At 42.5% G+C, this 15,574-nt stretch overlaps 1 protein-coding gene across 5 annotated transcripts; it reads left to right on the top strand.

Moving 5' to 3' along the window:
• The first annotated feature begins 1,705 nt into the window (after window positions 1–1,705).
• On the top strand, window positions 1,706–14,279 carry PHB1 (prohibitin 1). 5 transcript variants are annotated; one of them, XM_056816883.1, is made up of 7 exons: window positions 1,706–1,743; window positions 3,970–4,091; window positions 5,434–5,595; window positions 8,964–9,106; window positions 9,262–9,378; window positions 11,655–11,750; window positions 13,107–14,279. In XM_056816883.1, exons 2-7 carry the CDS (start codon window positions 4,004–4,006, stop codon window positions 13,317–13,319), a joined length of 819 nt encoding a protein of 272 aa, XP_056672861.1. In that variant the 5' UTR covers window positions 1,706–1,743; window positions 3,970–4,003; the 3' UTR covers window positions 13,320–14,279. The 5 variants fall into 5 exon arrangements, with proteins under 5 accessions (XP_056672861.1, XP_016286027.1, XP_056672864.1 ...); XM_016430541.2 differs by having other exon boundaries at window positions 1,728–1,858; XM_056816886.1 differs by having other exon boundaries at window positions 1,732–1,788.
• The last annotated feature ends 1,295 nt before the right edge of the window (window positions 14,280–15,574 follow it).

Below are 15,574 nucleotides of genomic sequence, written 5' to 3'. Positions count from 1 at the left end.
CCCACTACATCTTATACCACTCTTGACCTGAATGTCTGTCCCCACTTCCAAATAAAAACTCTTGGCAATATGGAAGTAAATAATGAAAAGAAAAAATTAAGAAGCAAGGATCCACCAAAACTAACATTTAAGATTTTTGAATTTCAGTGCATTATAATCACTGTCTACCCAGTTAACTTATTAATAAGTCATGTCATATGTAACAGGAAACAAGCATTTATTTATTGAGTGCCTATTATATACCAGGCTTTGTGTTAAGCACTTTACAAATATCACAGGAACCTCACAACCATGGGAGATAGGTGTCATTATTATCCCAGTTTTACAGTTGAAGAAAGTAAGGCAGGCAAAGGTTAAGTGACTTGCCCAGTCATTCAGCTAGTTAGTCTGAGGCCATATGTGAACCAAGATCTTCCATACTCCAAGCCCAGTACTTTGTCAACTGTGCCACTAGCTACCTCCAAGTTGGGGGAAGACTACTAAAGGCTCAGCCCAAATCTGTCCTCACCATGGGAGAAGCAACCCAGAGTACTTACTCCTTCTTACTATTCTCCAAATCTCTAACTTTTGCCACCTTTGAATAAATTGGCCCCTTTACCTATATGGGTTTTCCCTTTATCCAGAATGGCAAGGACTGACCTTTTTTGAACCCTAAATCCCTACCAACCAGCACCCTACCTATAGTACAAAATAAATAAGCATATTGAATGGAAATAAATTGAATCAAATTTACTCCCTCTTAAACCCTTCCCTTCCTTCAAGGCCCAACTTCATTTATCATCTTCTCCACCAATCTTTCCTTGATAACAGTAATTTCTCTCTTCTAGACTTTCGCTTATTACCCTGTTCACAACTCTGCAATATAGTCATCATATTAAAACTTGCATTGTTGCTATTTTATGGTTTTATTTTCTATTTGCAACTATACCTAAAATTTATATTTGCATACTCTCTATAAAACTCTTCCTGGTGCACAGGGTAGACATCCTAGATGTCTTGGTATCATCAGGCTTACAATGATTTGCATATTTCATAAACATTTGCAAAATTCGGTTACTATAATTGGAGCATCATATTCCCATACAGGTGACTGATTGCATTAAGGTCTGTTAACTTAAGGAAAGTGGCTCGATAAAGCAAATGGAGCTCTGATTTGAATTCTCACTGTGTGCCTCTGGGGGAGTCACTTCAACCTTGCTGTATCTGTTTCCTCATCTGTAAAATGACCGTATGGATCCATGTTGAGAAAAAGGAGGCTAAAAAAGTCATAGCCAAGGCTAAGAAGTGAGCACTCCTGCCCTTTCTTTTTCTCAGTCACCTAAATTGTGTTTCCATGACGTTCCCTCCCTCCCCCCAAGTCAACACTCGCATTTCTTCTGCCCTTCCCTCGAACGCTAGCCGAGGGGCCGACGTGAAACAGCCTAGGGGTTTTACAACTACCGATGCAAAAGGAGTTGTAGGCGCTTCCGGTGGCACGTGTAGCCACCCCAGGCGAACTACAATTCCAGCATCCTTTGAGGCCAACTTCTTAGCGTCTAAACCAATGGGGAAGGACTTTCTTCCCAGGCTAAAAGACAGCGTTGCATGCTGGAAGTCGTAGTTTCTTCTTGCTAGAGAAGTAGGGGCTCAGGATTCACCCTTGAACCTCCAGTCCCAGAAGGCGCCACGTTCCTAACAACCAACGGGAAGCAAGATCCTTCAGGAAGGGGCGGTGAAAGGAAGGCGGTACCAGGCGCAAGCGCAGTAAGTAGGGTTGGGGAATTCATGTGGAGGTCAGAGTGGTGCTTGGTGAGCAAAGGATTTGGGGCCTTCCTGATAACCGCCGTGCCCCCCGCCCCCACTCGCGTGCTCCCTTGGGGTACTGAGGGGACGGGGAAGGGGTCGAGGAAAGGAGAAGGTAGTTTAGGAATGGGAGGAGAACGGAGGGACTCGGAGATAGAATGAGAAGAAGTGTGGGGAAGCTGAGGGAGAGAACGGAGGGGGAGGGTCAGGGAGGGGAAGAATGGAGGGAGAGAATGGAGCCAGAAGAAAAGGGAACGAAGGGGAGTGAACGTGGGGTGTGAGAGAGAATTGATGAGGTGTCCAAGGGAGAAGAACGAGTAGAGAATGTAGAGAGTTAGAAGGGAGGGGAGGGAGAGAAAAAATGGAGGGAGAAAGGTGAGGAGGGAAATAGAGAATAGAGGGGAAGCTGAGAGAGAAGAAGGGGAAAGACTGAGGGAGAAGGAAAGAATGGGGGGGGGACTGGGGGGAGAAGAATGGAGGGAGAAAGCTGAGAAAGGAAATGGAGTGGAGGGAGGAAGAGGAAGCTGAGAGAGGAAAGTCGAGGGAGAGGATGAAGGGGAAAGCTGAGGGAGAGAATAGGGGAAGACTGAGGGAGAGGAAGAAGGAGGCTGAGGAAGGGAAAGGATGGAAGAGCGAAGGTTAAGCAGCTTCATACAATAATGGGGAAGACGGAAGGAAGGAAATGGTTGAGGTATAGAAGTGGAAGGGGAATCCTATGAGTCAAATAGAGTTTGAGATTTGGTAGCCTAATGTTAGCGAAAAGATTTGAATTTATCCTTTGCTCTCAATTTCCTATCTATGAATAGGGAATTGAACTACTTGGTCTTTGAGATCTTTCTTAGCTATACAGATACAGAGTAATACAATGAATAGCCTCAAAGCCAAGAAGATCCAAGTTTTAAGTTCTGCTTCTGGAACACACTGGCTTGTATCCCTGGGTTAGTCACCTAATTTCTCAGTGCTCCAGGCAACTCTTAAGACCATAAATTGCAGAGAAAGTGCCAACATGCATTGCCAGAAGTTTCCTCCCACCTTACTAGGGGTTCTTCAGCATGAGGCCCATGGATAGCTTTCACAGAGCCAGTAAAACTTGGATAAGAAAAAAATTATATCTTTATTTTCACTAATCTCAAACTAAAATTTGGCATTTCTTTCAATTATGAATGTAGGTAGTAGAGATTCTGAGAAGTTCATGGGCTTTACTAGACTTACAAAAAGGTCTGTGATACAGAAAAGAACCCTTATTACAATTAAATTACAGGTCCAGTTCCTATTTTTATAATGATTGATATGTGGGGGAAAGTAAGTAATAGAGGATATTTTTTCTTTAGACCCTTACTGTTTGTCTTAGAATCGATACTAAGTATTGGTTCCAAGACAGAACCAAAAGAGGTAAGAGGGAGACAGTTGGGCTTAAGTGACTTACCTGGGGTCACACAGCTAAGAAGTGTCTGAGACTACATTTGAAACCAGGACCTCTAGTTCCTAAAACTGATTCTATCCATTGAGCCACCTAACTGCCCTGGGAGTAATATAGGATTGAGGGGAGAAAAAAATAACTTAAAGTGAATTTACTAGTTTCTGAGGCCTAGCTAATTGCTTCTGATCTCCAAAAACCTTCCTGTTTTTCTAAGAATCTGTCCCTTAGCACTTTTCCCATGTTCCACTGTCATGCTATCTTCCATCTAAAGATATTTCTTCTCAATCTGTCTTTCCTATAATAATGACATTCTTGAAAATATTTTTAGGAGACCTACAATCGGCATTTCATTGCATATTGGTATTTTTTCAATATGGGGATGAATTTTAGTGAACTCCCTATATTATCTTCTCATCCCCACTGTGACCACTAGAATCAATTTTTGATTTGCAAGGAGGAAGGAGCTTTCATAGTGGTAGAGATCAGGCCTATGACTTTGATCTAGTAGTACCATGCCCTCCTATCTTCCCCAAACCACTCCCAGCCCCAACTTTTGTCATCAAGTCTTTGTAACTGAAATGAACACAGGGGAGTCATAATTTATTGAATTCCTAAATCTGTCTTGGATGTTAACTTGTTGGTCTAAGGATGGGCAGAACCCTCAAGAAAATAGAAATTTTCTGGTTAGAAAATGAACTCAGTGGTTGAGAATGAGTTTTCACTAGAGAATGTGTGAATCAGGCTAGCCTTTTGTTTTCTCCCTTCAGGTCTGAGAGGGCAGAAGACCCATCTGAAGAAGACATGGCTGCTAAACTGTTTGAAGCTGTTGGCAAATTTGGCTTGGGCTTAGCTGTTGTAGGAGGAGTTGTCAACTCTGCCTTATATAATGGTGAGGCCCTGAGGAAGGGCAGTTTTTTCTCCCCTGCTGAGGACTCCTCTTGTCCAATATGACTCTCCTGGGGGCAATCAGCCTATGAAAGTGGTTGTTCCTTCAGACTAACTAATCTGGTCTTTTCCATGCTGTACATACCCACTATTATGATGAGATTTGTTGTTGTTTAAAAAGTTCTAGGGGGCAGCTGGGTGGCTCAGTGGATTGAGAGCCAGGCCTAGAGACGGGAGGTCCTAGGTTCAAATCTGGCCTCAGACACTTCCCAGCTGTGTGACCTTGGGCAAGTCACTTGACCCCCATTGCCTAGCCCTTACCACTCTTCTGCCTTGGAGCCAATACACATATTGACTCCAGACAAAAGGTAAAGGTTTAAAAAAAAAAAAGTTCTATAACTTGTCAGACTTCCATTCTTCCTACTTCCTACTTCTTATTTATTAACAAGTCACCCTTGCCTTTGCTTCACTGTTGAAATCATGCTTTTCAGGAGTTAAAAGTATTTAATTAGATAACTATAACATATCACTATATCCTTTTACCTTGAGTGGAATGTCTCCATGGGTGCTCCAGGTCATTTTGGGTGACCTATTAGATCCTACAGCTACTTCTATAGAGCCAAAAGAGCATATCCTAAGTGCATAGCCAGGAAGCAGCAGAAAAGGCACCTTCTGAGTATATAGCTAAAGGAATGAATGAAGTTCTTCGTAGCAAAGGTAACTTCCAGGTTTCCAAGGTATCTTCTCTTGTGGTCTAGTAGCTACACATAGATCTTTGATTTAGTAAACATGGCTGTATTGCCCTCTCTCAATAAGGTTTTGAGAAACAGGAAAAATTAGAAAGGAAAATAGAATAGGTAAATTAGAAGTGGAGTTTCTAAATGTCACACTTCGTGAGGCCTGCTGTAATTGATGGTGCACCTGAAAAGCATTCAGTTCATTTGAAAGTGTGGCATATGACCCTATTGGTGATGACCAAGGAGAAAACTTTTTTTGTTGTTGTTTTAGTCTTAATGTGGATTGTTTGGTCCTGGAAATATGCTCAAGGGAACAAGGGAGAGAGTGGTTAATCATAAAATCAGCAATTTCATCTTTCAAGGAGAAATGATGCTAGGGAACAGATCCTATTACCCAAGTCCTTGGGGAAGCACATAGGACAGGAAATGATTACTTGCTTATGTAACTATTCAGAATCCTTTAGGGACACAGAAGTTGAGGAAGTAGAACCATAAGAATGAAGGCTTTAATAAATGAACCTAAAGCATCAAGTGTTCCTTTCATATATGTGGAAGAGTTTATCAATAAGTTCATTTTCCTGATTTGGTCTTTTCCTTTCTCCTTTCTAGTGGATGCTGGCCACAGAGCTGTCATCTTTGATAGGTTCCGTGGAGTCCAAGACATTGTTGTAGGGGAAGGGACTCATTTTCTTATCCCCTGGGTACAGAAACCAATTATTTTTGACTGCCGTTCCCGGCCACGGAATGTCCCAGTAATCACTGGTAGCAAGGGTGAGTATACTTTTAAGTATTTATGGAAAGATAGCTGTGGATGGTTAGTTGAACTCAAAATAATGTGCTTAGCATTTGCCAGACTAGATACTAGCAAAATCCAGAGAGAGGAGGAAACCAGTCCCCATACCAAAACTGAAAAGAATATATATTTCTGTTTTCAGGAAGTTTGTACTAGAGTATAGTTGGGAGATGAGAAGAAGGTAAGCTGTGAGACACAGCTAAGATTATATCTCCTTCACCAAAGTCCTGTTCCAATCCCTATGGGCCTAATGAGAGAGAGAGAGAGAGATCTGAAGTCTGAAAATATAATATCTCTTCTATCCCATGTTGATGCTTTCCTTCCAGTTTCCTAGCTCATGCTTTACTAGGAGTTTATCAGTAACACTATCTTTGTATATGAATAACAGTATTACTGGTATTATTGCTTTACCATATTGAAGCTGATAAATAAAACAGCATTGTGGTCTTTTTGATCCATCTTGGATGATTGGATGTTTTTTTAAACTATTTAGTAAAGTTTGGCCAGGAAGCAAGGAGGCACTTCTGATGGGTTGTCCATTTATCTGATGCCAAGAGAGAAGATGAAAGGTTGGCTGGGATGAGCTCATTGGAATTTGAACTGAAAAACCTAACTCTGAACTCCCCACCTTATGTGCTTTGTTCTTAGGTGGCTTTGTATGTGTTCTCTTTTCCAGCTAAGCTGGAAGGTCCTTGAAGACAGAGATTATTTTTGGTTTTCCTGTTACTTCAGAATCCTCTCTTCTCGACCCCAGTTTATCAGGGTGGGATATAGGACTGCCCAATTATGAGGCATTGACTAACAGAATAAGAGAAGGGAGATTTATAAATACCAATGCATCCCTGAAAGGTTTGCTTTCAGACAAAAATGAATGTCTGTCATACAAAAGTGAATGTCTAGCAGGAAACAGTGTTGTAGGAAGAGTGGTAGACTTGGAGTATACTAGCAGGGGATCAGACTTGGGTTTGAGTAAGCTCTTCTATATAATACCTATATGAAATCAGTTAACCTCTCTCAGTTTTTCTATCTGAAAAATGGGAAAGGTATCCTACCTACCTCTCAGAGATATCTTGAAAACTCATGCTAGATAATATGTATGGAAAGTGGTTATAATCTCAAAAGCTCTATTATAAGTGTAAAATGCTATTGGTTATTATAACCTCCATAGAGTAAAATAATGACAAAATGAATATGTGTGAGGAAATTCTCTTGGCCTTGGGGAAAAGTAGGTTGTACTCCCAGGGTTATAGAAAACTCTCTGTGCTTCAAGTTAAGATATCATCCATCTATCTCTTCATTTGACTTATTAGGCTTCTTCTCAGTACATAGCACATAATAGGCTTATTTACTGATTAACATTGCCACTTAACATCTTCAAATATTCAGTCTTAATTGCTAATAATCATGGAAGACTTAGGGTAAAATGAAAGTTATCCATCCTTCTTAGAAAACCTTTATTTGGGCCTAGAGATAGGAGGCCTCGGACACATTCTGGCTGTGTCCCTGTGGGCAAGTGACTGAACACACATTGCCATAGAACCAATACATGGTATTGATTCTAATATGGAAGGTAGGGGAAAGAAACAAACAAACAAACCTTTAATTGCCTAATTGCAGAGTAGGTTACCCAGTAAGTATCTATGAACATGTGTGTTTGTCCAAACACACATCTAAGTTGTCCCTGCCTTCTATAAGCTTAAAGTTAAATGGGGAGATTTTATAGAGTCATCTAGTCCAACCACCTTCACTCCTTATTTACATGTGAGAGGCAGCCATAGTGTAGTGGAAAAGTATCAGATTTAGACTTAAAGGACCAGATCTTTACTCTTCTGCTTACTACCTGTGTGACCTTGGGCACTTCACATCAATTGTCATACATGCACATAAATCCAAAGTATGTGAACAATAGACTCAGGAGGCCATGAGCTAGACTTTAAAGGGATTTCAAGGACTCTAAAAGGTGGAGATGAGGAGGAATGAGGAATAGTCTGTTCAAAAGAAACAAAAAGTAGGAGGTTGTATACAAGAAACAGGAAGGTCATTTTGACTAAAACATAGAGTACATGTGTATCAAAGTGTGTAATAAACCTAGAAAGGTGGATTGGAACCAGACATTTAAATGCCCTCCAAAAGTTCTATTCTTGGTAGAGTAGGAATGGTAGAATTTTAAAATAAGGAATGACAATCCGATCTGGGCTTTAAGAATATCAGTTTGGAAGCTGGGTGGAAGATAAGTGAAGAGGCAAGAAACCTGAAATGGGGAGAGGGGGGGAGCAGTAAAGAAACTGTCAGATTAGGGGCAGCTAGGTGGTACAGTGGATAGAAAGCAAGGCCTGGATTTGGGAGGTTATGGGTTCAAATCTAGCCTCAGATGTCTCCTAGCTATATGACCCTAGGCAAGCCATTTAACCCTGTTTTGCCTAGCCCTTGCCCTTCTGATTTAGAGTTGTTACTAAGCCAGAAGGTAAGAGCTTTAAAAAAAAAAGCTCTTTAAAAGAAAGATATGATCAAAATAGTCCAGGCAAGATGTGATAAAAGCCTGAACTAGGATAGTGGCTATGTGAATGGAGAAAGGTGACAGATACAAGATTGTGGACAGAGCATCTGCAAAGCTTGGCAATTGACTAGATACAAGGAATGAGGGAGAGTGAAGATTCAAGAATAACTCCTAGGTCCTGAACCTATGTGAGTGGAAGAATAGTGATCCCCTCATCAGAAATGAGCACGTTATGAAGAGGAATGAGTTGGAGAGAGGGAGTAAGAAATTCTATTTTACACATGAGTTTGAAATGCCTATGGGACTTCCAGTTGTAAGAGTCTAGAAAACTGGTCCCCAAAGGAAACATAAGCTCTCTCTATGTGTGTGTCTTTAAATCTTTTAATGGAGGATTAGGAGCAGCACCCTTGGTTTGGGGCAAGAAAGGCCTTTAGACTGTCAGCACCTTTGTGCCACAGGGAAGTGGGAAGGTTTGTCCCTGCTTGTCCATTGATGATGCAGAACTTGAGAGAGACAGGGCTGAATATATAGATCTCAGAGTTGTGTGCACGGAAATGATAAACCCAATGAGGTCACTAAGAGGTATAGACAAAATCATGAGATGCATCCAGTCGATGGTGAGGCTCTCATGATGATCTGGGAAAGGATACCAGGAAAGAACAAACCCAGAAATGGGAAGGAATCTGGGAGGAGAAGGTGGTCAGCAAGTGCTTCAGGGTGGGGCCTGACAAGTGAATTGGCTTCTTTCCTTAGGTGGGCAAGTTTGGGATGGGAAGTTGGTCATGTGAGATTTCATGGCTCCCAAACCCAACTTGTCACATCATCCTTTGCCTTCTTTTCCTGATGCAGATTTACAGAATGTCAATATCACCCTTCGTATTCTCTTCCGACCTGTTGCCAATCAGCTACCCCGAATCTTCACCAGCATTGGGGAGGACTATGACGAGCGAGTGCTGCCATCCATAACAACTGAGATCCTCAAGTCAGTGGTAGTAAGTAATTGGGTAGCCTGTGGGCTGGAACTAGACACCTCATAGTGCCAGGTAACAGGAAAACTTAGCTTTTGGTTGATAGGATCTGGGCATAGTTTTATTTGCTTACTTCCTACTTCCTCACAACTCCTGTGTTCCAATGTTCTTTGAACTAGGCTCGATTTGATGCTGGAGAATTGATCACTCAGAGAGAACTAGTCTCTAGGCAAGTGAGTGAAGACCTCACAGAACGAGCAGCGACCTTTGGGCTCATCCTAGATGATGTTTCTTTGGTAAGACTCTTTGAGACAAACAGATTAAGTCTGCATTCCTTACTTTGGTACTTGACCACCCTTACAGTTATTAGCAATTTCTATCTTGCCAACTCCCCAGCCATATATTGAGATTAGTGACTGAGACTCATGTTCGACTTGAAAGTGCTGAGGCTTCTTGGCCATACAAAGCAGTCTTCTTGAGGCCTCTTTAAGCTTTAGTTGCCTCTGCACAAAACTGAGAACTTATAAGGCTGTCCTCTGCCATGCACATTTTTCTTATAACCCTTGGCCCTCCCTTGCCATTGAATCTCTCACTTGTAGAAATGTGAGCTCTCCCCACAACCCCCCAGGAAGTAAAGTCTCATTAACCTTGTTTGACATAGGAAGGGACTAACTAGAGTAAAGGGAAAACCTGGGTAGAGTGCTAACAATTTTTGCCCAGCTTAGACCTCCCTGACTGGCCCCTGGGAATTCCAGAACACCTCTGGTCTGACACTCTTGTCAGTTGAGCTCCAGAAAGCCCCCGATGAAAGCTGATCCAGTGTAAATAACTGGTTCGTTTCCCCAAAGCCTGATATGAGGGGCAAGGGACATCTCCAAAGTATAAGCCATTCTCTTGAGATGTTATAGTCCATGTATTTATATGGCACTGAATGTCATAGTCCAGACGGAAAACAATACAGGCAGGATAGCATTTCAGATCAAGGAGGGTGAGGGAAAGGGTTTGTGTTTCTGGACACTCTGGGAAAAATCATTTGGAGCAATTTGTCCAGGAGGGTGGTGGGGAGAATGTTTCCTGTTCCATTCTATACAGCATATTGCTTGCAAAAGGCACCATTTCCCCCCAAGCATATGCAGCTGTTCAAACAGTCACCCTGTCTTTTCCCCACACCCACCCCATCCATTCCCCCCTAAAAACCCAAAAAGACAGCAGCCACACTTTAGAATAGAAGACTCTCTGGGCTCCCCCTGTTGGTGAAATGTGGATATGTAGCCTTTTGACTAATGGCATAAAACAACGGTTTCAATCAACCCTGAGTGTGAGAATGCACTGAGAACCCAAGAAATTAGTGTTTTGTTAAGCTTTAACCACATACAATTCTCTGGGAAAATGTAGGCTGCTCATGAGAAGTGTTATCTTAGAAGCATGAGATGATTTTGTGGGAAGAGTGTTAGCCTTAACTAGTATCTTTGTAGTGAAATCTAATTCTACTTCATTTTCACCCGAGGCCTTTCATTTTTGTACTTGCTTATAGCTCAGTATTATATGTGTGTCCCTCCTCCCCAAAACTATCTTAAGAAAGATTAGAAACAAAGCCAGCAGTCAGACAGCTGCAATTCTGGAGGAGGGTGATTAGGATTGGGCCACAAAGTGGACCCAAGTTGTGATGCCAAGTTCTTCTTTGGAAATGGAGTCTGGGCCTTTGGTAATAGGAAGAACACAGGCAGGCAACCAAAATCTCATAGAAAAATCAAAACTTTATCTTTCTTAATTTAGAAAATTAAAAAGGTTAACACATTAATCGCTCTCTGCCTGGCCTCTAGACTAGTCTTGTGATCTAATCCCACCGTTCTTATGATTTGTTAGGATATTTGGCCTAGCTAGCTGATACCCATGGTATTTAGGGAACAAGGCTTTGATAATGGGTATATGGAAACCTTATTCTAAGTAGTTTTACCTGTCTTCCTCTTCTTTAAACCTTTTACCAGAAGGGCCCTAATTTGAGCTCTTCCTCTTCCATCCCATACTTAAGGTGCTGCTGAGAAGTGAATTGGCCACAAGATTTGGAGAAGTCAGTGGGACTGGATAATCCATAAGGATGGCGCATTGGCCTCCTGGGGTCATTGAGCTGGCCAAGTCCTCACCCATCTTGAGACTCAGTTTTTCCATCTGGCCATCTTTGGAGCTTTTAGCAAGGGAAATCAAAGGACCCTGGGAGAAAAAGGGGCGGGGGGACTGAATTCTATAAGTTCTCTGAGGAAGTTTGGAGCGGATTTCTTCTGGCGCCAATAGACCATTGTGAAAGGCTCCAGCTGTCATTTTCGGTGTGAAATTGCTATATTGGGTGTGACAGAACCATACAGAGTTATATATTTCTGGACTACCTTAGAACCTTTGGTGAAAACTGTTTGGACCAGAATATAGGGAAGGGAGGGAGTTCCTGGCTTCACTGGCTCCTCCAGCTGCTGGAACCATTCCTGACCTCTCTTCCTCCCTGAGGCCGTGGGGGCCTCATGACCAAGCTGTGTGAGCAATTATGCTTCCTCATCTTGTGCTCCCTTTCTCCCCTTAGACACATCTGACCTTTGGGAAGGAGTTCACGGAGGCAGTGGAAGCCAAACAGGTGGCTCAGCAGGAAGCAGAGAGGGCCAGATTTGTAGTGGAAAAGGTGAGTGTTCAACCAGATGGCGGAAACTTCTCTTTCTCTTCCCTTTCTCCTTCATTCTTTCCCCTGTTTGCTGGGTGGCCTAGAGATCTATCTTCTGTGATATGTTCTTCCGGGATAATTTTAGAAAGGAGGGAGAGTGGAGAAACAGAAGTCAAATAATTCTGTCCTGTAGTCTTCTGGGAGTGGTGGGGGCATTTGAATTTACAGCCCTAAGTCACTTATAGAGAAAGGGAAAGATCATCCTTAAGATAAAAAATATCCTTGTTACAAATAAAAATATTTCTTCTAGAATATTGTCAGTTTCTCAGAGAAACCCTTTTGAACCTGCAAAGGAAAGGACCTAATGGATAAAGCCAGTTAAACCCAGTATTGTCTTGTGTACTTTACCACCTCTCCACCTTAACTGGATTTTCTCTCAGGAAAGATTCAAAGCAAAGAGAAAGAAAGAAAGAAAACAAAAACAGAAAAGACCCAATGTTGAGTAATTTCTCTGGGCTTAACTAGATTTTTTCCCAAGGCCCCCCCATTTTGATATGTGAGATAGTTAGATTTCATCACTGCACCTAACCCCTCTCTCCTAGAAATAGAATTAAGTGCAGTTGTAGATGGTTTAATATATCATCATTAGCCTAGTGTTTTCTAAATCCCCCCTTTTTTTTAAATTTTCTATAGAATTGGTACCATAGCATGGACGCCTTTAAATATGCCTCCTTTAAATCCCTCTAAGGGTATAGTTTATTCTCTTCATATTGCTTTTATAATTATTGTAGGGCTTTATTTTCATTGGCATTAATTGGGATAGAATCAAAAGATACTCCACCTGGGACTTGATTGGACTCCGGATCTGTGGGCAGGGTCTAGATTCCTCCCAAGAACCCTTGTGGCATCAGAAAATTCCCATCCAGTCCTTAAATATCTACCAGTAGGGACATACCAAAGCCAAATTCATTTCTTGAAAATGCTGACAATGATAGGAATTGTACTTTATTTGGGGAGTTGGTGGACAGGCCTGGGCCTAAAACTCCCTATGTCTATTCTTGCTTCTGTCCTCCATGTCCATGACTTCATGTGACTTGGAGCAGGAGATGGTGTCTGTCAGAGAAATAAAATAAGCCAACAGAAAGCTATCCCTATAATAAGGGGGTATGTGCAGATAGTGGAGGGGGAGGAGAAGGGTTAAGTTATGTTGAAAAATGAACTGAGAAAAGAAAAGTTGAGGTAAATACATGGAACAATGAGCCCCCTGACAATGAGTGCAGGTAAAAGTGGAGCTTTTCCATGCCAAGACTCATTGGCTTGTTATTCATTCATCATCGTTTTCCTCTTTATTGTGGAATCTGTCCCCAATTCTTGTAGGCCGAGCAACAGAAGAAAGCAGCCATCATCTCAGCAGAGGGTGATTCCAAAGCTGCAGAGCTGATTGCCAATTCACTGGCCACTGCAGGAGATGGCCTAATAGAGCTTCGTAAGCTAGAAGCCGCAGAGGACATCGCTTACCAGCTTTCCCGCTCTCGGAATATCACCTACCTGCCTGCTGGACAGTCAGTGCTCCTCCAACTGCCCCAGTGAGGCCTTCAGCCCTGCTGATCCTACCCCACTCTGCCAGGATTCAATCCATAGCCTTCTCCTTGCCCCTCCCCTACCCAAAATCACTGTGAGATTTAATGATTTGGCTTATGCAAAGGAAATAAAATTAAAGTCATTTTGGGATCTTGAATTTCTCTATAAGATTAAACTCTTTCAAAATTCTTTGCAACTCTCCTGCCCATCCCAACTTTAAATAAGAACTGATATCTGTCCTGAACAAGTGGCTGGGGTAACACTGCTCTCATTGACCTTCTGGAGAAGCACAACCTCAGTGCTGCTGGTAACAGAGAAAAGGTCAAAGGAAGAAGGGCAGAGAGGCTTTCAGGTGGACAGCTTTAATATAGCCTGGAGCTTCCTGCCATTTGACCAGAGAAGATAAGAAAAGGATAACACCCAGATCCTTAGGTATTGGCTATAGTTCAAGAAAAGGTGGCTTTCCACTCATTCTAGCATTTTGTTTTTAGACACAATTTAAAAGAGGTGCTTGGAGGGTCAGGAAGGAAATGGTCCAATTGCCATGAGGCTGATCATTAACTATGAGGCTAGTGGAAGCAGATGTGTATGTGACTGGTACTGACTGAGAGGGCTGACCCTCCTGGGATACAAGGGAAATTTTTTTCTCTTCCCACTTAATCCCCAAAGGGTTATGGGAATAGAATGGTCTTCAGTAGGGCCCTGAAATAAATGGGAATCTACTTGGAAGCTTGCCTCTCATCCCTGTCCCCTTTTAAAATGCTCAGGAGGGAGCTCCCAGTCTGAGGGAGTGCATTCAGCACTATGTTCTTCGGTGATGTGTGAGTTCTGAGTTCCTGGCTCTTCTATTCAGAGACATTGCCCTTCCGGATAGCTTTGTAGCTTGTGTTGTGGAGGGAATGGGAACAACTGTGGGGGAGAAAACAAATTGTGTAACCCGCCTTCAATAAATGACACCCAAATTCCCTATCTTGGCCCTGTGTGTTATTTGCTGGAGTCCTGGGATTGGAACAAAGCTTTCTGGCAGGTTTGGGCCGCGTGTCTTTGCTTTTCTGGCCGGGAGAGATGTCTTGATCTAAGTAAAAAGAACTGGATGTTTCTGTTCCAGGCATGTCCCAAGCCTGAAATGAATCTTTCCTGGTGTCACGTGAAGTTTGTCAGCAGATGAGCTGTTGAACTAGAGGGGTTGGAGGTGGGTGGGGATGAGCTAGCTCCCGGGCACTGGTTGTGGGACATCACTACCCCCAAGCCATAAGTGAAGCCCACCAGCTCTCAACATATAGAAATGCAAATAAATGTTTCAAAGGAGAACAATGCAGTCGACCCAACATGACACATCACACCTAAGTTGTTTTATTTATTTTGACTTAAGCATTGGTTAGATTAGTGAGGGTGGGAATGTAATATTTTCAAGCACGTTTATATTTCAGATTATGCTTTAAAAACGAAACCTTTACCTTCTATCATAGGATCAATACTATGTATTGATTCTATGGCAGAGGAATGGTAAGAGCTAGACAATGAAGGTTAAGTGACTTGCCCAGAGTCACATAGCTATCTGAAGCCAGATTTCAGATTCTGCTTTACTTTGGCTTAGTATAAAAAGGGTTTTAACATAGCAGTTAATATAACAATGAGGTTTGTTGTGCAGGGCTGGGGACGGGAGTCCCCATCAAGGTTGGAGAGGAGAAATTGTGAAAATGAGTCTAGATCATTGAGAATGTATTTTTATTTCCATTCCCAATTTAATTCCAAGAATTGCTGCCAGGAGAGGGTCATTAATAGGTCCCTGTATGCTGGCCTCTGACCTGAACTGCCCCTATCCTCTCCCAAAGTGCTTGGGCCAGCTGTCAGCTGGAGAAATTGGGGGGTGATATACAGGTTTGGAACTGGAGACTGAGGCGTATCATCCCAGGTTCCACTCTGAATCCATCTCATAAACTCAGCTCTGTATGAACCTCCCACCATCTGGCTCCCCCTCCCCAAAAGACCTCAGTGTATGCCTCTGATCCTGACCCCCACATGAACCCCAAATCTCTGAGCAAAGGCCTCATCCTATTTGATGCTCCCCTGGGTTGCCCATCCAGCCCTGCCTCACTGCTACCTCCCCCAGAGTCATTCATCTCAGAGCTTCATGTGTCTCCTGCTTTTTTGTTTTTTATTGTGAGAACAGTGGGGCAGGAGAATGATGAGGTGCCTGAACTTGCAAAACACTTTAAAGAGCTGAGCAGAAAGGGAGCATATTTCTAAATAACTTCCAGACC

This window comes from Monodelphis domestica, chromosome 2, assembly GCF_027887165.1.
Source record: "Monodelphis domestica isolate mMonDom1 chromosome 2, mMonDom1.pri, whole genome shotgun sequence".
In the NCBI taxonomy this organism is placed as follows: Eukaryota; Metazoa; Chordata; class Mammalia; order Didelphimorphia; family Didelphidae; genus Monodelphis; species Monodelphis domestica.
The sequence above is the reverse complement of the archived record's forward strand: the minus strand, read 5'-3'. Positions and strand labels throughout refer to the sequence as shown.